General features: G+C 43.1%; 3 protein-coding genes across 3 annotated transcripts in view; 1 reads left to right on the top strand and 2 right to left on the bottom strand.

The window, feature by feature from the left end:
- GPATCH2L (G-patch domain containing 2 like) overlaps window positions 1–16761 on the bottom strand; it is a 53453-nt gene extending 36692 nt beyond the window's left edge. Inside the window, exons 1-2 of the mRNA XM_049770405.1 lie at window positions 16707–16761; window positions 13570–14241 (exon numbers count right to left, since the gene is read on the bottom strand). Of these exons, the coding sequence (XP_049626362.1) occupies window positions 13570–14231 (662 nt within the window). The 5' untranslated portion in view covers window positions 14232–14241; window positions 16707–16761. The remainder of the gene's footprint in view (window positions 1–13569; window positions 14242–16706) is intronic.
- Window positions 1–24118, top strand: part of LOC126004088 (peroxiredoxin-1) — a 1184503-nt gene that overhangs the window by 671508 nt on the left and 488877 nt on the right. The gene's annotated exons all lie outside the window — the stretch shown is intronic.
- Window positions 1–24118, bottom strand: part of VASH1 (vasohibin 1) — a 967981-nt gene that overhangs the window by 555706 nt on the left and 388157 nt on the right. The gene's annotated exons all lie outside the window — the stretch shown is intronic.

The following is a 24118-nucleotide window of genomic DNA, read 5'->3' as shown; positions in this document are numbered from 1 at the left end:
CTCCATTTACAAAGCAATAAAGAAAATTCATGAAGATTTAAAAGTTAGTGTGACAGTGTTATTTTCTTTCCTTTCCTTTTTTTTTTTTTTTTTTTTTTTTTTGATTTTTCGGGCCACACTCGTTGCTCAGAATATACTCCTGGCTAAGCACTCAGAAATTGCCCCTGGCTTGGAGGGACCATATGAGACGCCGGGGGATCGAACCTCGGTCCTTCCTTGGCTACCGCTTGCAAGGCAGACACCTTATCTCTAGCACCACCTCACTGGCCCCGACAGTGTTATTTTCTAACTGTAAAGTCTTCGCTGATACCCAGGGAATGAAACACAACCCACTTTCAACAAAGGAGCTATGGTAGAAAAGAATATTACAATAAGCATCTCCATTTGAACTCAATGAAATAAAACTCCCCCCACTGAACTCTACACCACTTCACTTTCTCAGTTATTGCCACCAAATGCTTCTTCTGCTTCTGGTGCTGCTTGACTTCCACCAAAATTCTCATCAAATATGATTCATGTAGTTTAAGAAAAAATGCCCCTGTTCTTTACCACACTCGCTATTTGCTTGATTGGGAAAGCTTCTTTTCAAGCCCATTCATTTATTTCACGTACTTTAACAGAAGACCAAAGCAAGGATGAAGCATTCTTAAAAGCAGCATAAGGGAACCGACTTGGCAAAATCCCAGTCTACATTTCTGGATCAAAAAATATGAAAATATTTTGTAGTTTGAAAACCTTTTCAGATATCTTGCCAACACTCAATCTAAAAGAAAAAGAATTTTTTTTGCTTAAATTAAAGAGCAATGCTTTCTTCACTTCAGCTTGTTTCTAAAAAACAGATCCAAGAGATTTGTTGCAGCAAGAAACAGTAAAACATATCTAATTTCTTTAAAGGTTCTTTCATATTATTTCCTTCTCAGTGGAGGAACAGTCTTAGGTATCACTGTAAGAAATTTCTCACAAAGCTACCTAGCTGGGTTCTATTGAACTTGGTCTCTTCAAAGAGCTCTGTGGTGAAACCCAGGAAATAGTCTCACCAAGAACTGCTTTCTTCTACTTCAAGGCCCATGCCTTTTAAGGTATCTGTCAACCTTTCCTCCATTCAGCTCCAGGCACCTCTTAGGGCTACAAAATACAATCCTTCCCAGAGCTGTTTTTGCATGAATTCCATTCTCTCTTCATGTTCTAAATAAAAGGGACAAGCTTAAAGAAAACTGCTGGATCACAAAATGTATTGGCTACCTACAAACTCCCTGTCACTGACCATTTTTTATTATTATCATGACAAAGGCACAATTTCTGAAAGAGCTTAAATCTGTTAATAAGTTTCTGACATATGGTAATGAAATAGCAGCAATGATGTCAAAGTAATATCACCAGGACCTCAAGCCAATGATCTAAAGAGACAATGTCATTTCTTCATCAAGAAAATAACTTTGTTAATATCTTTTATTTTACTTTGTGGTTCTTAGAAAACAGAGTTTCTTAAGCTTATTACTGGTTCTGTGCTCAGTAATCACTCTTGGCGGTGCTCAGGGGGGCCTATATGGTACAGGAGATCAAACCAGGGTCAGCAACATGCAAGGCAAGTGCCTTAACCCCAGACAGTTTACAACGTTTTAATCTCAGCCTTTTAAGTAGGCCAGGAAATGAAAGCCCGAATCCCAAATCCCAGACTCTATCCTCTCCCTTTATTTTTCTTTAAGCCACACCCAGCTTGGTGCTCAGGAGTCTAGCCCAGTAATACTGGGAGGCCAAGCAGTGCAGGACTCAAAACCCAGCCCACTGAACCATCTGCCCAGTTCTGGTTGTCATTTGTTAAAGAAAAGGAAGTATCCCTCCCTCTAGTAATGTCCCTCTAGTATTGTCTCTCTAATTCACAGGTGTCCTCTGAGTCGTTCTGTTTGTCTTCACCTCCAGAAAAAGGGACAAGACACAGATACAAATGAAATCCTGCCCTTTACTCAGATGGTCGCAACTCCAAGGCATATCATCAGTATAGCCTGTCTCTGTCTCACGAAGTGCTTGGCACTCTCTGGTCTCAAATAATCCAACCTGTAAACAGCTGGCATACAAAAACCTCCCTAGAATATTTCTTTTTTTTTTTTTTCTTCTTCTTTTTCTTTTTGGGCCACACCTGGTTATGCTCAGAGGTTATTCCTGGCTATGCGTTCAGAAATTGCTCCTGGCTTGGGGCACCATATGAGACGCTGGGGGATCAAATCGAGGTACGTCCTAGGTTAGTGCGTGCAACCACTTGCACCACCACTCCAGCCTCTCCCTAAAATATTTCAAAATATTCTGAAGCCAAAATGTATTCAAAACAATTCCATCCCAAACTAGGAGAATAAAGCCTCTTTTAGAGGAAAAGATGCCCCTCCAACTATTTCCCCAAACTTCTACTCGTTGATTCAGTAAACATTTCTAATATACCCTATACCAGAACTTCTCTGATGAGCTCTAAGTCCACTAAAGAAACAGGTGAACTACAAGTTCAATGCATTTTGTAAAAAGCAATTAGACTATGGAATGAAAAAATGGAATACTTTTCAATCAAAACAATTCTACAATTAATAATCCCTTTACTTGAGGAAATCGCCTCAATGTTTCAGAAACCAGCAAATGTTTAAAAGCAAGTCATCCTGCAGAAGTAAACAATAATACTATCCCACACAGCCTTTCACTGAAATATGCTCCCATTTTATTCCACATCATAGCCTCCATTTAAAATAAGATACAAAATGCAAACCTTAATTTGGGCCCTGCTTATTATGATACTGGTTTTATTGGGGGGGGTGGGCAAAAAAAAAATCCTGAATTATATCCAACTGAAATAACAAGTGCAAAATTGACCTAACAGTTCCAGAGACTATCCTCCCCAATATTCTATTCTGAAAACTTTCAAAGACACAAAAAAATGCTGAAGGATGCCAACAGCACACACACCTCCAGGTACCAGGACTAATGTTTAGCTGTACCACATACCTAGATAGGGGACCTTCCCTTCTAAGCATCAGTGTATCTGAGGCTCTTGGTAGAACAAATGATTGTCCAGGCTTGCTATACAATAGTCAAATGCACAGGAATAGAGCCCAATAAAATACTACAATACCTCTTCTACATTTTTTTAATTTTGTTTTGTGCTCAAGTGCTCAGGTGTTACTCCTGGCTCTGTACTCAGAAATTGCTCCTGGTAGGCTGAGGGGACCATATGGGGTGCTGGTGATCAAACTGGGGTCCATCCAGGGTTGGCATCATGAGAGGCAAATGCACTACAGCCATGCTATCACTTTGGCCCCACTCTTCCACATTTAAATGATTAGTTCCAAAAGAAACACTTCTAGCCAAATGTGAACTCTGGTACCAACTTGGATATAGCCAAGTGGTTGAGCACTTACTTGCTTTGCAACTTTGAGTCCCTGATACCACCTGGAGCACCTCCCAAAAGCCAGGTGTCATCCTTATGTACCACCCAATGTGGCCTCCCAAAAACCAAAGCAAACACAAAGTTTGATTCTGAACTGCTCTTATTTCTAGGTTCTAAAAATAAACAGTCTGTCCCTTTTGAGAAGCAATGGGTGCATACTGTTTTCAAATAGGCACTTTAAAAAAAAATATGACAGTATTTTTATTCTTAAGAGAGCAATGTTTTGATACATTTTGGGATGTATCAAAGCTATTTTGGGATGAAGATAGAGGACAATCTGGGTTACACCTGACAATACTCAGGGCATATTTCTGGTTCTGGATTAGGGATCTCCTGGCAATACTACGAGACCGTCGGTGCTGCCAGAGATAGAATGAGAGTTGGCCATGTGCAAAACAAATGCCTTAAGCCCTGTAATCTCTATACTATCTCTTTGGCCCTAAATTATCTAATTTTGAAAATCCTGCTGGTTGGTACAATCAATGAAGTAAAGGCATGCCCAGTACCAGAAATGTGAACATAGCAGATCTCCTCTAGAGGTAAATTTGCACCCCCTCCTTTGGACCTACACTGGACACCAAGGCCAATAACTCTGACTACAAACTTACGGTAGACTTTGAACCAAGTCTTTGAACCAACTGCTCTCAAGTTCCTGGTTCAGGAATTACAAGACAATAAGGATCTGTTTCTTAAAGCTGCTTGATTTAAGGGATTTTTTCCTGTATCAATAGATAATACTGCAACTTGATAGATTCTTGTTAAAAAGTAATTTTCTACTCTTTAGCCCTAAATAGTAGCTTCATCAAGATCTATTCTTGCAGTTTCAACAAGACATAGTTCTCTGATTTCTGACAATTAGGAAGAAAAAAAAAAAAAGCCACTGCTTACCCTCTAACAGAATGGCTCGCTAATGCATTCCTATCTGTAAGCAGAGAGGACTGCAATTGAGAACTGAAAAGAAAGGAATTTTTATACCTGCCTCTATGACAATAAGGAACTTGTGTTTATGGTCTATGATTAGAAGCTGGTCTCAGTCAGAAGCTCTTAACACTGTGACTAAAGCCCAAAGGCTCCCAGGGCACAGTGACACAGCAGTGTTGCTCTGTCCTACAGGGTGACAAGATCTTAACATCCCTTACTATGCGCTGGAGGGAAGCTGTGCCCACTCCCTTCAGGGCCATCCAGAACTGAAGATCAGACCTAACCTGCAGCAAAGTGTAGCCTGGACAGAGGAAAGGAACCACAACAGGAAAGGACTTAAGTTAAAAAAAAAAAAATAGAGGTGGTTATCAGTAGCTTTCTTACCCATAAAAGATTATCAATAAGAGATTTGAATAAGAAATACCTTACACTTAAAAAAAATGGGGTGGGGGGCTGGTAGGGTACTTGACTTGCACGAGACTGACCTGACCTGAGTTTGTCCCGTTGTCCCATATGGTCGATCCCCTGACCCTGCCAGGAGTGATTTCAGATTACAGTGCCAGAAATAACCACTAAGCATTGATGGATATGACTCAAAAACAAAACAAAAAACAATTGGGGGATTTCAGTCCTGTCTCCATGCTAAGGCATTATCCCTGGTATCACCTGGGGTGCTGAGGATCAAACTGGGATTTGCTGCATGCTAGGTAAGCACCTTTATCCCAGTACTAGCTGTCTGGCCCTAACATTTAAATTTAAATTATATAAGTAGAACAAAGTTGTGATTCACAACTATAGTGTAAAACCTGAGTGTTTTATTTAAATAGCTGTATTAAACAATAGTGCACTGAACAAAAGTTAAAAGTTTTTACAAATAGGGGGCCGGAGCGATAGCACAGAAATAGGGAATTTGCCTTGTACGTGTTCAACCCAGGAAGGATGGTGGTTCAATTCCTGACATCCCATATGGTCCCCCAAGCCTGCCAAGAGCGATTTCTGTGCACAGAACCAGGAGTAACCCCTGAGCACCATCAGGTGTGACCCAAAAACAAAAATAAAAAAGTTTTCACAATTAAAAGAAAAAAGAAAAATCCACAGAGAAATCTGTACTACCCAAAGACAACTTCAAAGAATTGAGGAGTGACTTTGCTCTTACTATTTTCCCTGAATCAAAAACTAAGCTACAGTGCCCAAAAGGGAAAAAGGAAAAGGAAAAAAATGGTTGCCATAGAGCAGGGGTCTTCAAACTACGGCCCGCGGGCCACATGCGGCCCTTAGAGGAGTCTGATCCGGCCCGCCAGTAGTGAGCGCTGTTTGGTTGCCAAGATACCTGCCAGCATATACACTCAGTGTATATCCAAATATCAGGAACCATGCACTCAAAATGGTAACCATCTTTGGTAGCACTTATGCCTGTGAACAGACTTTTTTAAGAATGAAACATCTGAAATCTCCAACCAGATCAAGATTAACTGATGACCACTTGCATCACTTGTTACGGCTGGCAGTGACAAATATGGAACCGGACATTGACCATCTCTTTAGCCAAAAGCAGGCCCACAGTTCCCATTGAAATACTGGTTCGTGATCTGTTTATTTATGAATGGTTTTCATTTTATTTATATAAGATATGTGCAGTGTGAATAGGAATTAGTAGCTCATATAGTCTGGCCCTCCAGCTGTCTAAGGGACCGTAATCCAGCCCCCACTTTAAAAAGTTTGAAGACCCCTGCCATAGAGGCAGGCTGGAGGGTGGGAGAAAAACTGGGGACATTAGTGGAGAGAAGTAGACAGTGGTAGCGCTGGAGAGATAGCACAGTGGTAGGGTGTTTGTCTTTCACACAGCTGATCCAGGATGGACTTCAGTTTGATCCCCAGCATCCCATATGGTCTCTTAAGCCAGGAGCAATTTCTGAGTGCATATCCAGGCAGCAATCACCCATGGTCACAACCATCAACTAGACTTCATGTAGGTTCACATCCTTGGTGTTCTGCTAAACTGGGGGATTCTCGGTAAGAATGTAGTATCTTCAACTATGGGTCAGGACCCCATGAGAGGTCATCGAACTGCAAGTTTGCAAAAAATAATAACATTTAAAAACCAATATAAACAAACTGACAACAGTCAGAGGTCTATGACTGCACAATGACCAAACATTAGCTCAAATATAAACACAAAAGAACCCCGGTGTTTGTGCACCTGTGTTGCATTTCTCTGGTGAAAAGGGTATCATAGCTGGAAAAAGTTTTATAGAAACCCCATGCTAAAAAGTCCAGCCATCCTTTTAAGATTTACATTTTCGGGGCCGGGCGGTGGCGCTAAAGGTAAGGTGCGCCTGCCTTGCCTGTGCTAGCCTTGGACGGACCGCGGTTCGATCCCCTGGTGTCCCATATGGTCCCCCAAGCCAGGAGCAACTTTTGAGCGCATAGCCAGGAGTAACCCCTGAGCGTTACCGGGTGTGGCCCAAAAAAACAAAAAAACAAAAAAAAAAAAAAAAAGATTTACATTTTCTTAGAGCAAATAGTGACTCATCCTTTGATGAAATGTCTTTTCCAAAAGCTGATCCCTGACTATAAATGCCATTCTGCCTCCATCCCGATGAAATCTATCTGAATTTTTTTTGGGGGGGGTCACATCAGGAAGCATTTAGGGGTTACTCCTTGCTCTATGCTCAGAAATCGCTCCTAGCAGGCTCAGGGGACCATATGGGATGCCGGGATTCAAACCACTGTCCTTCTGCATGAAAGGCAAACGCCTTACCTCCATGCTATCTCTCCGGCCCCATCTATCTGAAATTTAAAGGAAGAAAATTTTTCCCTAAAACCATCTTCTTCCTTCCCCCTAAGATTTTCCTAAACCTGTTCTACCCACTAGTGGCACAAGGTAAAACTGTTTAGGTAGAGATGGCTCTCCTTTTCGGGCTTATACTTTAACTTTCTTTTTTGTGGGGAAGGAGCAGGTGGCTTGGGTCACAACTGGCATTACTACTATACTACTAGTTCTGCACTCAAAAATAATTTCTTGGGTCTGGAGATATAGCACAGCAGTGTTTGTCTTGCAAGCAGCTGATCCAGGACCTAAGGAGGTTGGTTTGAATCCCGGCATCCCATATGGTCCCCCGTGCCTGCCAGGAGCTATTTCTGAGCAGACAGCCAGGAGTAAGCCCTGAGCACCGCCGGGTGTGGCCCAAAAACCAAAAAAAAAAAAAAAAGAATCATTTCTTGCAGTGTTTGGGGGACCATATGGGGTGTCAAGGAGAGAACCGGGTTGGCCACATGCAAGGCAACACAATACCTACTATACATTAATTTTTTTTTGAGTCACACTCGGCAGTGCTCAGGGGTTATTCCTGGCTCTATGTTCAGAAATCGCTCCTGGCAGGCTCGGGGGATATGGGATGCCGAGATTCAAACCACTGACCTTCTGTATGCAAGGCAAATGCTTTACCTCCATGCTATCTCTCCGGCCCCTCATTTCTTTAATATTATAGTTTATCACTTTTTTTCCACCTCAAGAATACACACCCCCACCTACCCCACCCACCCCTACCCCACCCTACCCCCAGTTATAAGGAACCACACCCAGCAACAAAGAGGAACCTAAACCATTCCCCAAGATGTTCAGGCCTGGTGATGCTCAGAGGCCATGGGTATCAGAGATGAAACTTAGGGCCTCACACAGACCAGCATGTGTTCTATCACTTCCACCACAGACCTATCCCTCAGTTATTGTTTTTAAGTCATCCTTTCAATCCAGTGCTGCTTGTACACTGGACCTGTTCTGTCTTTCATACCTACCGTCCTTTCTTCACCTCCCTCTGCTCAATGGAATGGCCTACTAAGTTTTCCACAACATCAACTCAATTCAGTATTCTAAAGAATGATTTGTCTTAACACTGCAATTAAGGTGGGTGATCTAATGAGAGATAGCACAGGAACTAAATCACTTTACCTTGAGTTGGGCCTATTCCTAGAATTGAAAATGGTCCTGAAGTCCCACGTCCTGAGCCCCTAGGGAGTGATTAGGAGTGATTCGAATGCAGACAGAGCCAGGAGTAAGGCCTGAGAATCACTGGGTGAGAGACCCCAAAACAAACAAACAAATAAATAAATAAAATAATTCACAACTAGATTTCAAATTTCCCTACACAATTTCTCCCTTACTGCTGGATATGCACACAGTCATCTTTCAATCCTTTTACTTACTACTGTTTCAAAAAATGATTATTTTTATCCCACTAGATTTTCTTATACCCTAATGGAGATTTTCTACAAAATTCTTCTGGTACCTGCCAATAACCATTTTTAAAAATGTGTCCTAGTGAACTTTCAAAAGCACATTCACTTTGAACAGGTTTAGATCTGTTATGTGTGACAGAAATGGTACGAAAACTGGAGCCAGTACGGTGGTACAAAGGGTAGGGTGCTTGCTTTGCAAAGCTGATCAGGATTAAGTCTTCTCTATCACACTAAAAGGTCCTGAGATCTCCAAGAGTGATTCCTAAACACAGAGCCTTGTTCCTTTAAGTCCTGAAAACCACCAGATATTCTGAGAACCCGTCCTGAGAACCACTCAAACAACAACAACAACAAAAAAATGCAAACAAAAAAAAAGAGAAAAGAAAGGTATGTAAATTACCCTTGATTCCATTTTCAATTTCACTGAATATGGGTAATATCCTCTTATATTATAAAGTCACACTGGCTTTATTTATAGCTAAAAAAAAAAAATAGAATTTTCTTCTAATCCTGACCGATTCTGATCCCATTCCAAAAGTGCGCAACAAGAGATACATAGGAGCCAGAGCGATAACCCGGTGGGTGGTAGGGCAGTTGCCTTGCATGCAGCCAATCCCCCACGTCCCATATGGTCCCCCGAGCCTGCCAGGAGCAATTCTGAGCACATAATCAGGAGTAATCCCTGAGTGTGTCCCTCCCCCCAAAAAAGAAACATAAAGCATTCCTCCAAAGTATATAATGCTCTAAGGTACTAGAGCAAAGAGACATTTTCCTCCTGCCACATCCAGGATAAACTTTATTTTGGAAACTATCATTTCCAAGACACAATACATGTGACACTGTCTTTCCCATCCTTCCTCCCTTCCTCCTCTCTCTGTTTCTCCCTCTCTCTCTCCCTCTCTCTGTATCTTTGTCTCTGTCTCTCTCTCTCTCTCCCTCTCACTCTCTCCCTCCCTTCATCCCTCCCACTACTTATAGGTACTCTGGGAATTACAGCTCCCAAATTGAAACTGAAAGCCACTGATGTAAGAGGACACGATGACCAAACTACAGCTGCCCAATCTGCCAAGGGCAGCAGACCCTGCCTTCCTGAAGCGAGTGCTGACTGCACAGAAAGGAGTAGGCAGGGCAGGCTGAGCACCTGGTTTCTATGGGCACACCCTCTGCCTCTAGTCTACAGAAACCTAGCAACAGGCCATGTAGAAATGGTATGAAAACTGCATCTCCTGGTTTCTGGTACTATGAGTTCTTACTGTTTTATAATTTACCAGATGCTTTTTCACAGACATGATTGAGAGTGGGCCTAAACTGAACTAAGGAGCTCAGAGGTCATTCAGGTCAACCTCGTCAACTTCAGAATAACTCAGGAAGGAGTCCCAAGCCCTGTTCCAGTCCTTCCAATGATCTATATCACATTTACTTAGTTTGGATAACGGTTCTGAATTTTTTTAGACCTCTTTAGATTTTATACTGATGCATTACTTGACTGTCTACGGGTCTAAGTTCCTCTGTGTCCCCACAGTCCTTGAACATTTCTTTCAAGAAACAGATCTTCAAATCCACCTCCCAAGAATAGTTGCTCCTAAGAATAGACCAGCTGAGCTCTGACTAAATGTGAATTCGCACACTATGTGGGCATCACGACTCACCAATGCCACCACCAACTCGCAACAATGGTAAATATACTCTTGGTCTGCCTCCCGATTTACAGAACAGACAACAAAACATTCTCCACACGAGAGTCTTTTTTTCCACAGCTCCAGTAACCCCTGATTAATGACCTCCACTTGCAAAGGAGGCTACTTACCTTAACCATGAAATAATGAACGCTATTGATCCAACAAGCTGCTGCTAGAGAGCGTTATTGATCACCCAATCTTTGGTTAAAATGGTCCTCATTTAGCAATTTCACTGTCTCGAACACCTGGAGCAAAGCATGCTCATAATTAAAGAGTTTGGGGGACTTACAGTGAGAGGTGATGGACAGAGATCTCAGCTTTCTCCCATTTATTATTGCTTCTGAGCTATTGTCTGTGTCAGAAGGGATATTGATTTTCTATGAAAATAAGAAAACAAGAGGCACCCAGAGACCAGAGAAGGTCAGCGTGGGGTGGAGGAGGGGGAAGGTTTAGTACTCTATCTCTGTCACTTGTTTTCCAAGAGAAGGGGATATTTTCTTTCCTGGGAGGCTGGCCTCTAATACATCACCTCTGGAAAGCTTCTGACGGCAACTTCAGGCCACCATCAAAGCCATTCATTCAGGAAAGAAGCTAAACCAGACTCCAGGAGAACAAACTACTTGTTAGTGAAAACAGCAAAAATAGGCTACGCATCAACTAGTTAGCATCGCTATAGTTTGTGTAAAAAGGTCAACAGAAAAGAATCTTACAGAAGAACAGAATTGATTTTAAAATTTAGAAAGAAACATACATGCATAGAAAAGTATGAAAATAGCAATCAGACCATTCTGCAGGTGTTAAAAGAAACTATTAAATATAACCGCTTCCAGTCCCTTGGAGGACTGGTTGGTGTGGAATTGAAGAATGACAAGCAATGCAAAAAAAAAAAAAAAAAAATGCCAGCTAACTTAAAACTATTCATGTTAGCAAAGTAAATTCCAGGAATTTAGAAATAAAGCTCTGTCTGCAACATACATTTTGATTGGGGGGAGGTGTTGTTGTTGTTTTTGGCAACACCAAGCAGTGCTCAGACTTTAGCCCTGGCTATGAGCTCAGAAATCACTCTTGGCAGATTTGGGGGACTGAAATGCCAGGAATCAAACCTGGGTCAGCCATGTGCAAGGCAAACATCCTACTCACTCCCTGACCCTGAAACATAGATTTTGAACCTAAACATTTTAAATGAAAAACTATATCCATTTGCTAGGCTAAGCAACCTTAATGATCAATTTCATGGCAATAATTGTGCAAAGAGGATCACGTATTCTGAATATCCTCTATATGGCGATGAAATGCCTGTACTTTGATAGGTAAAGAGACTGTGGCTTCCAAGCAGATTATAAAAGGGTAAGCAAGAGGATTCTGAAAAGTATTTCTACTAATGAAAATGTTGGAATACTGACAGGATAAATTCAGAAAGATGCATAATATCCAAATCAAAAACTCTTATCAAAAGTCAAAGATCTAATACTAGTTATACTTTTAAGATGTGCCAATAACAAAAGGGGCAAAAGATGTTAATCCCACTTTTCTGTTAAGAGTCTAAAGATAGAACAAAGCAAAGAACAAATGAGAATTATCCAGAGTCCCAACGGGTGAGAAGAGTTTTAACCAGGTTTTTATGTTTTTGGTTTTGGTTTTGGTTTTGAGGCCACAGCCAGCTATGCTCAGAGGTCACTTCTGGCTTCTGAGCTCAGGAACTCTAAGTGGGCTCGAAGGACCATATAGGGTGCTAGAGATTGAACCTGATTGGCCATGTGCAATGCAAGCATCTTACCTACTGTACTACTGCCCTTATAAAAACATTTTGCATCTCTCTCCTCATTTAATTCTACACAAACCATTGCCCCAACTGGGTAGGATTAAATCGGTGAAATACATCAAAGAAGTTATGAAACAGGAGTGACATGGAAAAGGTAAATTCACAGGACAGCAATGTGTGGGAAGGATAAGTATAAGCCCTGAAGTCAGGTCTGAGTCCAAGTTCTACCAATAAATGACCTGGAGTAGATGATTTTAAAGCTCTCGACTCTGCTTCCTCTCCTGTAAAATGCAAAAAGTGGTACTACAATACAGTAGGCACCATTAGTGCTTAATAAATGCTAATAGTAACAAAAGTAGAATATACTGTTTTCAAACATGAGCATTCAACCCATATAGGATGGATACCCATAAAGAATTTTAGCTTGCCAAAATAAAGTGGGAAGGGGGGACAAAATAGATGCGAAAAGATTGACAATCCCTTACTACAAAGAACAGCCTATCCAAAATGCTAGTTATATCCTCAGTGAGAAACAGTTACCACAGAATGAAATGTCTCACCTATCACCTTGTTAGATAAGCATTAAAAATGCTTCCAGGGGGCTGGAGCAATAGCACAGTGATAAGGCGTTTGCCTTGCAATGTGACCAACAAAGGATGGCCCTGGTTCGAATCCTGGCATCCCATATGGTCCCCAGAGCCTGCCAGGAGCAACTTCTGAGCAGAGTCAGAAGTGACTCCTGAACGACGCCAGGTGTGACCCAAAAAAAAAAAAAAAAAAAAATGCTTCAGACCCATGTCTGAGCTTTAAACACACACACACACACACACACACACACACACACACACACACACAAACACACTCCCCCCCCACCCCCCGAACCTACTAACATTTTTAAATGTACCCATTACGAGATGAATTTTTCTGGCTTTATCACATTTGGACTTAATGGTTATTTTTGAAACCTCCCATGTGTGTGAATGTCAGCCATAAAAAATAAATAAATAAACGAAATACAGCCAAGCTGTAAGAAGCACAGAACAGACTTACAACCCAGAAGGATCTAAAGTTATGATTCTTAATGGAAAAGGGCAACTTACCAAGAATCTTTACATACCAGGAACATTCACACACTCAGCCCTACATACAGTGGGGGAACGCCACTTACCGTGAACGTTTACAAACCGTATGCGTGGCACGCATGCACACACGAACACACATACACCCCTGTGCCAAATGAGATGCTGATTCTAAAGAACAGGATCCGTGTATAAACCGTGTGGCATAAATAGCACCATCTGTTTTTTTTTTTTCAAATAAAATTTTTGGTTATGCACTTGAGGTACATGTTTTTAACGCAGTGTTTAAAAACAAATGATAGTCTTGCTGGCAGGGAAAGAGAAGGAGGAAGTACTGAAAAAGGGTGGAGATCACCATTATCTACTTGGTTAAATAAAGGGGAACTACGAGGCCTGAATCTGTACTTAGGACATAACCACCAGAAAAAAAAAATCTTTGCTCTACAGTAAGGGAGATCTCACCATTCGGACATGTTCTCATCAGAACCCGGCTTTTGCTCATCAGCTTCACACTCCATCCTTTCTTTCCTTCCCGCCTTGTTCAGGAAAGTCCTATTCTCTGCTGATTCACACAAGCCGTGGCCTGAGGAGGTCCAGGGAGTGTTCTCCTTCCAGCGGGACAGACGCTGCTTCTTGGCAGACTTGAACCTGCAGCCCCTCTCATAGCTCCAATCAGACACCTTGAGCTTCTGCTGAAGGCTGGCGGCCACCTCGGACGTCACTCGCTTCACCTTCCGCCGCCGGCGCAGGGGTCGACAGGGGGCATTTTCGGTAAAGGAATCGGACTCGTGCCAAGAATGTTGCTTACTCTTGATAATGGCGTTGAGAGCCGGGTGCCTTTTGGCTACCATCGTGTCATCCGAGTCGCTGAAATTGGTGACGGGGGCCACCTCTCGACAGTCCTTGATGGCCTCATCCAGGCTCGACTCTGAGGCTTCGCTGTACCAGCAGGTGTGCTCGGTCAGGTGGGTGAAGTCGGACCGGCGCTTCCGACCTCTCCGCTTGCGAAGCTGCCGCCTCTGCTGCCGAGGACTCAGGGCCATCTCCTCCCACAGCTCGCCAATCTTATTCTGCTCCGACGTCTGCTCCAAGGCTGAGGCTAAGTCATGTACCAGCTCATCCATGAGGCCACATCTGCCGAAAGGAAGTTCACCAAAAGAAAAAAAAAAGGCAAACAAAGTGTGAACGGGCTCACTTTCGAGTAATTTTTACAAAATGGGTTGGCACTGCAGAATCTACCCAGTCAACAAAAGTAAGAGCATGTGCAATTTCTGAGAACCCCTGAGCTCTGTTCTATCCCGTGGCACCAAAAGCCATTCAAAATAGGTGTTTGGACCTGATTAAGTACAGCATGTTCTTTAGACAAAAAACACAAATGTTCACCAGACAAGTGAAATAAATTGGGGCTGGAGTGATAACACAGTGGTAGGGTTTTTGCTTTGCACGCTGTCAACCCAGGTTGGACCAGGGTTCAATTCCCAGCACCCCATATGGTCCCCCCAAGCCTGGCAGGAGCGATTTCTGAGTGCAGAGCCAGGAGTAACCTCTGAGCATGGCCCAAACAAACAAAACCCAAAAATATCCAACAACAACTCCCCCGCCAAAAAAAGAGCAAACCCAGGGTACAAATTGTTCCCATTCTTTTTCTACACCCCCCTCCCAATGAAACTTGCCACTAACTGGCCTGATGGTGAGATCCAAAAGGGAAACACAGTTTCAGAGCCACAGGCCAAGGACTATTCTGTGATCTAGGGCCAGAGATAAGAAGGCTTGTGGCAAGGAACAGAAAGACAACTTGTTGTCTGCCACAACCTTCCAACAGGCTTTAGGGAGCCAAGAACATGTAAGGCCCAAGTGTCCAAAAGGAATAAGAAGTTCCAATCCCACCATCAGCTGAAATTTAAAGAGCCCAAAGAGTATGTTCTGTACATTTTTAATAATTAGCAACATTTAGGCTCTCCTCCCCAGCCTTCAAAAAATTAAGTGGTCATTCTAATTAAGTGCTTTAGTCATAAAATCCATCTGTCTGTCTTTCTCTCTTACACACACACACACACACACACACACACACACACACACACACACGACACACACAAAACCAGAATATAACTAAAATTGAAATGAAAGGGATCAAGGACTCTTGGGATTTCTCAGCATGTTCCAAAAAAGAATTCCAATTTTCCATTCACGCCCCTCAAAGAATCATCACTTCAAGGGGCCTCCTTTGACACAAAACCTTCCAAATGAAGACCCTAAGTAGGAAGAATATTCAAAACTCCCCCTTTTGGGGGAAATGTCAAGTAGAATTTGTACAACACCTCAATAAGTACATATGTAAGTAGTACTTCTTTCCTGGCCCTAGTTAAGCCCAGCATATTTCAAGACCATAATTAGGGCTTAGAAACTGTGTGGCGCCACTCTCGCCCGTGCACTTCACATCCTGCTAAAGATTTGCTAAAACCCCTTTTTCCTGCTGTCTTGATGCCAAGGAAAAATCAAAGGCTAGCGAACACACAGACACCCTGGGGCTGGTCTGCTACCAAACCAAAGGTATCATTGGGCCACCTAGCTCATCCACACCGTCAACTGTTATTAAACTTTTCTAGATGTGAGAAGTGCGGGGCCAGAAAACCCGAACCCACGTTTAGTTATTGGAAAAACTCAGAAGCCAAAAGGAAGGAAGAGGTATTAAGGAGAGAAGCCTCTGCCCCTAAAACCCAAACAGAGAAGAAAGAAGCAAGTGTGTGCTGGGCCTGTCTAAAGCTATTTCCCTAACAACCAGGGTCTGCTTGCAAAAAAAAACATTTTTTTTTCTTTAAATAGGGCACGACTTGCAAAGGTTGCACCAGCCACCCACGAGCAATCCCCTAGAGGCCAACCAGGCTTGCAAATATTTGGGTCCTGGGGTGCCTGTCTAAAACTATTTTCCTAAAACCGAGAATCCATATGCAAAAAAAAAGGGGGGACACGACTTGCAGAGGATGCACCAGCCACCTACAGGGGTGCGGTCCAGTGGGCTTGCTCGGAGCAAACCTCTGGGGGCCAAACCAGGCTTGCAAATAGTTGGGTCTTGGGGTGCACCCCAGAATCAAGCAAAGCTCTGAGCCCAGACCAAAACGAGCAGGCCACATGGGAGTGAGGAAAGAAACGAGTCAGGGTGGGAGGAGAAAGGGGGGCAGGCGTGGGGTCAAGGCAGGAGACTGCCTCACTACCCCCCGAAAACTTGGGGGAACCTTTGTGGGGCAGACCTGGCCCAAAAGCCCTCCAGGATCAGGGGATGACCTATGGGTGAAGGGGAAAAAAATTAAGCATGCTTCTTAGGACGCCCTGACCGCCTCCTCCCTCAAAGTAAGGCTGTCACCCGTGGGAAAACCAAGCCCCCCAAAAGAAGAGCAGGGGACGCTGGTGTCTCTCTCCCCAGGCTGCCCGGGATGCAGAGAAGACGGGCCCGGGAAAAGCCAGGCAGGCCCCGCCAGCCTCGCCCCTCACGCCCTCGGTGCCCACCGGTGGATCGCTCAGCCGTGGCCCGAAGCCCACCCGATCCCATCCGGCGCCATCCTGGTACCCCGACCACCTCAGCCCACTCATTCCACCCTCACCAGCGGCAGCAGCCACCTCCGACGGACGGACGGCAACCCTTTTGGGGGCCCGAGTCTCCCCGCCCGGGTTTCCCACTCTGATCTCATTTCCGCTTTGGGCCGGAGGAGCGGGGCTTATCTGGGGTGGGCGGGGCTTCCTGGGCCTGGAGAATGATCCGATTGGTCCGCGTGGAGCCAGCGCTTCCGCCCTCTTTCTCCCACTTCCGCCTTCTTCCCACCACTTCCGCCCGGTTGGGGGCGGGGTTACGGAGAAACCGGAAGCGGGAGCTGGAGGAGAGCCTGGAGGTGGGAGGAGATGTTAGTAGGTAGGGGTGGGCCTGGACTGGAGCTGTTAGTTCTATTTTGAGGGGTTAGAAAATAATAGGACGCTACGCGGCTGAGTTCTTGATCATACGTTGTGTTTTAAGGGGATTGTGAAGTGGAGAAGAAATGGTTCTTGAAAGATGGGAACAACATTTTGGAGGGAATGCTTGGTAGGGAAAGTACTACTAAGGCATGCCTGGAACTGGAATACAAAGTAGGATTGGGTTATAATTCCAAGTATAAAATGTGTATCTGAATATTGTATTAATATTCAGAGACAATAGAGGTGAGGGTCAGGAGGACCAGTCCGTTTTAGGAAGCTTGCCACAAAGAGCAAGGAGTGCAGCTAGGGTTAAGTGGCCCCTGTGGCCATGACAGTTGGAAATGACCACTCTGGATAAGAACTGGGTAATGAAAGAGGATAAATTGATATGCATAGTACCCCTTTATTAACAGTAGTGCAAACCACAGTGTAAAAAAAAAAGAGAGAGAATATAAAATGCCTGCCTCAGAGGCAGAGGAGGCACTAGGGACATTGTTGGTGGGAAGAGTGCACTGGGTGGTGTACATTCTATGACAGAAACTTGATCATGAACAATTTCGTAACCATGGTGTTTAAATAAAGGAATTATAAAAAATGATAAATAAAAAATTATCTGTGGGGCCAGAGCAACAGGTAGGGCACTTGCTTTGCATGAAATCAACCTAGGTTCCGTAACTGGCATTCCATATGGTCCCCTATACAGCTGGGAGTGATTCCTGAGTGCAGAGTCAGGAATAATTCCTGGACACTGCTGGGTGTGACCTTCAAAAAATGTTACCTGTGAGTGCATACTAAAATATAAACCAACGACATGAACATTGATATAAATACATATAACATGGGAAGCAGAGAAAGCTCTGGAGAAGGGCCAGGGAAATAGCATGGAGATAGGACGTTTGCCTTGCATGCAGAAGGACGGTGGTTCGAATCCCGGCATCCCATATGGTCCCCGAGCCTGCCAGGAGCGATTTCTGAGCATAGAGCCAGGAGTAACCCCTGAGCGCTGCCAGGTGTAACACCACCACCCCCCCCCCAAAAAAAGCTCTGGTGAAGAAGACTTGCAAATAATGTTTGCTACCACACCCTTATCCTTAACTCCTAACTCTTTAAATGTAGGCTGTGCATAGTAACTTTCGAAGAAGGAAGGAAGGAAGAAAGAAAGGAGGGAGGGAGGAAGAAGGAGGGAGGGAGAGAGGGAGGGAGGGAGGGAGGGAGGAAGGAAGGAAGGAAGGAAGGAAGGAAGGAAGGAAGGAAGGAAGGAAGGAAGGAAGGAAGGAAGGAAGGAAGGAAGGAGAAAGAGAAAAGAAAAAGGAGTGAATTGCTGCTCTTTTTTTCCCTTTCCTCTGTAAATGTTATGCTGATCAGGGCTGCCACATAAAACTAAGTGGCCAGGATTCACAGGGCTTATGTAGCTCAGCTGTGTTTGGAATGGAATTTACCACACGTGCTTGTAAGGCAGGGGCTTAGGACACTGAGCTATTTCCTTCCCCCCCCCCCCAATGCCTCTTGAGTGAATTCATATATGGTGTAGAAACTGGGCAGTCACTTGTTTCAGCTAGGAGGTGAAAGTTAACACTGAAGGTGATTAAATGGAGTTGATAAGTGGGTGAAAGGGATCGCTTTGTATGCTGTTGACTCCAGTTAAAATCTTAGCATCATATATAGTTCCCCATGCACAGCCAGAGGTCACACCTGAGCCCAGAGCCAGAAATAGCTCCTAGACACCAGGGGTGAGGCTTGGTTCAAAAACAAAAAATAGTGTTGATATAAATGGTACACAAGGATGAGGCTGGCATTTTATCTTCATGGGATTTTTTTTCTTTCAAACCCTGTAGTCTTGAGAGAAGAAAAATGTCTGCCAGAGAGGCAGGCAGGGGAGAGAACAGAGGGAGAGAGCTGGAGGGAAACTGGGGACATTGATGGTGGAAAATGTGCCCTGGTGAATAGACTGAAACCCAATCGTGAACAACTTTGTAACTGTGTATTTTATGTATTTTATGGTATAATAAAGTAAAGAATTTATATTTTAAAAACCCATAAGTCATATAAAAAGGGGGGTAAAACAAACCCCTTATAGAGGCACTCTACAGAATACCCGACTAATATTCCTCAAGGCTAAGGCAGGCAAGGTAACCTGAAAGAAGTTATAGCCAAGAGAAGTCCAAGGAGATTTAACTAAATGTAATGTAGCATCTTGAAAGAGGCAAGGGACTAGAGAAAAAAAAAACTAAATCAATATAAAATTACAAGTTATTTAGAATAATGTCATTAATGCATTATTTTTTTTTTTTTTGGTTTTTGGGTCACACCTGGCAGTGCTCAGGGGTTATTCCTGGCTCCAGGCTCAGAAATTGCTCCTGGCAGGCACAGGGGACCATATGGGGCGCCGGGATTCGAACCGATGACCTCCTGCATGAAAGGCAAACGCCTTACCTCCATGCTATCTCTCCGGCCCCAATGCATTATTTTTGTTGTTGTTTTTTGTTTTTGGAACCCACCCAGCATTGCTCAGAGGTTACTCCTGGCTCTAGGCTCAGAAATCGCTCCTGGCAGGCTCGGGGGACCATGTGGGATGCCAGGATTCGAACCACCGTCCTTCTGCATGCAAGGCAAATGCCTTACCTTCATGCTATCTCTCTGGTCCCACATTAATGCATTATTAATTATGATAAATACATTTTAGTGTGAGATGTTAATAGAAAAAATGAGCTATATAAGATATGTATTATATAGGAATTGTATAGTAACTCTAATTTTTTCTGTAAATGTAACTCTTGTTTTTATTTTTTTTGGAATTACATCCAACTATTCTCAGGGATTAACCCTGACTCTGTGCTAAGGGATCACTCTGGCAATGATCAGGTAGCATGTGATACCAGGAACCAAATAGGGAGTTGCTACATACAAAGTAAGAGCCTTAATACCTATCCTATCCTCAAACACTTATTTTAAAATAAAAGGCTCGGAGTTGGAGAGATAGCATGGAGGCAGTTTGTTTGACTTGCATACAGAAGGATGGTGGTTCAAATCCTGGCATCCCATATAGTCCCCTGAGCCTGCCAGAATCGATTTCTGAGCATTGAGCCAGGAGTAACCCCTGAGCTCGGCCGGGTGTGACCAAAACAAAACAAAAACAACAACAAAAAAATAAAAGGTTCATCTTTTAACATGTACAAGCTGGGCCAGAGAGGTAGTACAGAAGGTAAGGTACTAACTCACATTCAACTAGTCTGGGTTAGATCTCTGGCACACCATTTGGCAGGTGCCTTGAGCCCCACCAGAGATGACCTAAAAACAAAATTAAATAATCAGTTAAATAAAAATGTATATGCTCTTGACTCGCTCAAATTCTGCAACTAGTAGTTTCTTCCTGAGGAAAATTTTGAAACATGCATAAAAGTGTTAAATAAAGGTACACTGATTTTTGCATAGGATGAGATGGGGAAAAATTTAGAAAACAGACATAAGGGCCTGGAGAGATAGCACAGCGGCCTTTGCCTTGCAAGCACCCAATCTAGGACCTAAGGTGGTTGGTTCTAATCCCGGTGTCCCATATGGTCCCCTGTGCCTGCCAGGAGCTATTTCTGAGCAGACAGCCAGGAGTAACCCCTGAGCACCGCCGAATGTGGCCCAAAAACAAAAAAAGGAAGGAAGGAAGGAAGGAAGGAAGGAAGGAAGGAAGGAAGGAAGGAAGGAAGGAAGGAAGGAAGGAAGGAAGGAAGGAAGGAAGGAAGGAAGGAAGGAAGGAAGGAAGGAGCGAAAGAGAGAAGGAAGGAAGGAAGGAAGGAAGGAAGGAAGGAAGGAAGGAAGGAAGGAAGGAAGGAAGGAAGGAAGGAAGGAAGGAAGGAAGGAAGGAGGGAGGGAGGGAGGGAGGGAGGGAGGGAGGGAGGGAGGGAGGGAGGGAGGAAGGAAGGAAGGAAGGAAGGAAGGAAGGAAGGAAGGAAGGAAGGAAGGAAGGAAGGAAGGAAGGAAGGAAGGAAGGAAGGAAGGAAGGAAGGAAGAAAAAGAAAACAGACATAAATCTTCCACAGGGCTATTTACCTTAATTGTGGAATATCTGGGGCTGGAGAGATAGTATAGCGATAGGGTGTTTTCCTTGCAATTGACTAATCTGGATTCAATCTTTGGCATCCCATAATGGTCCCCTCAGTACTGCCAGGAGTAATTCCTAAGTGCAGAACCAGGAGTAACCCCTAAACCTTGCCAGGTGTGACAAAAAGGAAAACAATAAAAATTGTGATACATATTATGATAAAATATCTTGCCACCTTATAAAATGGAATAGATATTGAGAAAGAATTTTTATTTGGTGGATGAAAAGTCACTAATTTCTGACTATTTCTGTGTGTACATTATACTTCAACAAAAAGGGTGACTCTAAAAACTGAAGTAGGACTTCATTTCATGTCTTAAGGCAGTTAAATTTATATTTGCATAGGAATATGACCAGAATGATATACTAAACATCACCCTAAATCAGTTTCACGATAAGTGAAATTGTCACTTATATACCCCTTGCTGTCGTGGGTTTTTCAGAATTTTCTGTAGGAAACTTGTGTCAAGAACAAAGGGAGGTGTCAAAGAGGACAAGAGTTTGGCATTGGTGTAACTTGGAGTGGTTAATGTCATTTAGACACCTGGGGAAGTCAAGAAGAAAACTGGTCTGATGGAAAGATGATTAATTCTATTTTGGACATGTTGAATTTGTGACTCCCACAGGGCAAAAGAAAAAGAATGTTCAAAAGCTGTCCACAGTCACTGGCCTCTTTTCTATCTAACTTAAATTCTCTCCCACAAATCATATCAGTTCTTATTAGTCAGTTGACTCCATTAGCATTGAAAGCTCCAAATGTCTTTAAATTGGAGGCCAGAGAGAAAAATTCAGCATGTGAAGCATTTGCCTTGCACACAGCTGATCCGGGTTCCATCCCAGCACCTCATGTGGTCCCTCAAGCACCACAAGAATAATCTCTGAGTACAGAGACAGGAGTAAATTCAGAGCACAGCTAGGTTTGAGAGGGAGACACAGACAGACAGACAGACAGACAGAAACAGACAGAAAGCAGCTTCTCTACTGTTCCCCTTTTGGGAAATGTACCACCATAATCACTTTGGTGAGAAACTTCAAAGTAATCTTCAGTGCAATAATATATATATATATATATATAATCATAAGCAGATTTTGTTTCCAAACGTCTATTTTTATTTATTTATTTGTTTGTTTGTTTATTTATTTATTTTTTTGGTTTTTGGTCACACCCGGCAGCGCTCAGGGATTACTCCTGGCTCTAGGCTCAGAAATCACTCCTGGTAGGCTTGGGGGACCATATGAGATGTTGGGATTTGAACCACCATCCTCCTGCATGCAAGGCAAATGCCCTACCTTCATGCTATCTCTCCAGCCCCTGTTTCCAAACCTCTAATTGTCTCTATGCAAAGATTCACATATCAGACAGCAGCTCATCCAGCAAACAGAAGAAAGTTCTGAGAAACTGCAAATAAGACCTATAGGAAGAACAGAACAAATGAGGAAAGAGGGACTGATTTCAAGCTAGGTGACCTGCCTGTGGAAATTGGAAAATACAGATTATTTTAGCATCCCCAGGGAAGAGAAAATTCCTGTCTGCTGCTGATGGATACAGTCCATACTAAGACTACATTCCTTGAGGAGGCTGATAGCATAGTTTGGTTAACCATTAAATCTTGGAGGGATCAGCACAAATATTTCCACTCTGGAAGTTTTGAGCGTTTGTAACTAATCCTCTTTGGTTAGAATAAACTGAATTCTCTCCAAGTCTTACACAGTCTTCAATCTGCCCTCTGGTTAGCTCTCAACATTATCACGTCCCCTTATCTCCTTGCACTCATTCTCCTAGCCTTTTCCCTGCCTGGTCCATCCTCCAGGTCTTAAAGAAAAAAATCTGTCTTATAAGGCTTTACAGGCAGGATCAAGAAATCAAATCTCTGAAGCCCTAATTTTACCTACACAAAAGTCTAGTCTATACCCTCTAAGAAATCTTACTCCTCAACCCATTTTTTTTTTAAATCTAATCTTCCTCTCCATTTCCCATACGATCAATATAAGAATCCAAATTGCTTGTTTATGTGCAGGCTTGCTTATACCCTCACCTCTAAATACAGAGTAAAAATGATAACAAATAAGGTATATTGTCTTTCTTCTTACTTTTGTGTCTCTCTGGAACTGCGAACAATTTGAAGGAGAAGCTCATGCCTCCTCCGCTTATCTCCATAGTTCTCTTCCATTTTCCTTACTCCTTGCCAAGATTTTCTGGATCTTTTTCTGGATCTTCCCAAGATTTTTCTGGATCTTTATTAAATGAAGAGAAGTTACATATTAGCCATGTTTACAAAGGAAGGGCGTAAGTGGCTGTATTCAGTTGGAAAAAAAATGAGAGCCAGCACCTTGTGTTCCTCACTAACCCTCGCTCTGCAGCTGCTTTGCTTGAAACAAACCTTCATGGTGGAAGGGAATTGGGGTGGGAGGTCAGAGAAGGAGTCAAGCACCCCTTGGCATCAGCAGTAACAGAAATACCTTGGATAGTTCCTCGAGAGAGAGAACAGGGAACAAGCAGAGGTTAAATTCAGCTCTTCCACCACTATACTCCTATTATCTCTTACATACCCTCTTGAAGTCTTTATGGTTCATGCAGAAGAACTTAAATTACTTCATTTGATCTTCTCAGTAAGCACCCTGACATTCATTCCTATGACTACTATAAAAAATGATCCCCAATGAAGTCCTCAAACAACACAAATGCCCTAAGTCACATGTCACAGCGGGGTTCCCTTCTGAAGACTCTAGGGGACAATAATTATTCTACTCCTTCTAAATTTGAGGAGTCCTTGTCAAACCTCAGCTTGTGGTCACTTGTTTCATCTTCAAGGCCAGTATAGGCAAATTTTTCTTGGACCCTTCTTCTGCCATTATGTCTCTTTTTGGTTACAGTGGAGAAAGTTTCTCTGCTTTTTAGGTGTCCATATGCACCCATGTGCATCATTAAAAAGAACTCTCTCTTCTTCTTTTCTTCTTCTTCTTCTTCTTCTT

Source organism: Suncus etruscus, chromosome 3 (assembly GCF_024139225.1).
Source record: "Suncus etruscus isolate mSunEtr1 chromosome 3, mSunEtr1.pri.cur, whole genome shotgun sequence".
NCBI classification, from domain to species: Eukaryota; Metazoa; Chordata; class Mammalia; order Eulipotyphla; family Soricidae; genus Suncus; species Suncus etruscus.
This window is presented reverse-complemented; position numbering and strand designations above follow the sequence as displayed.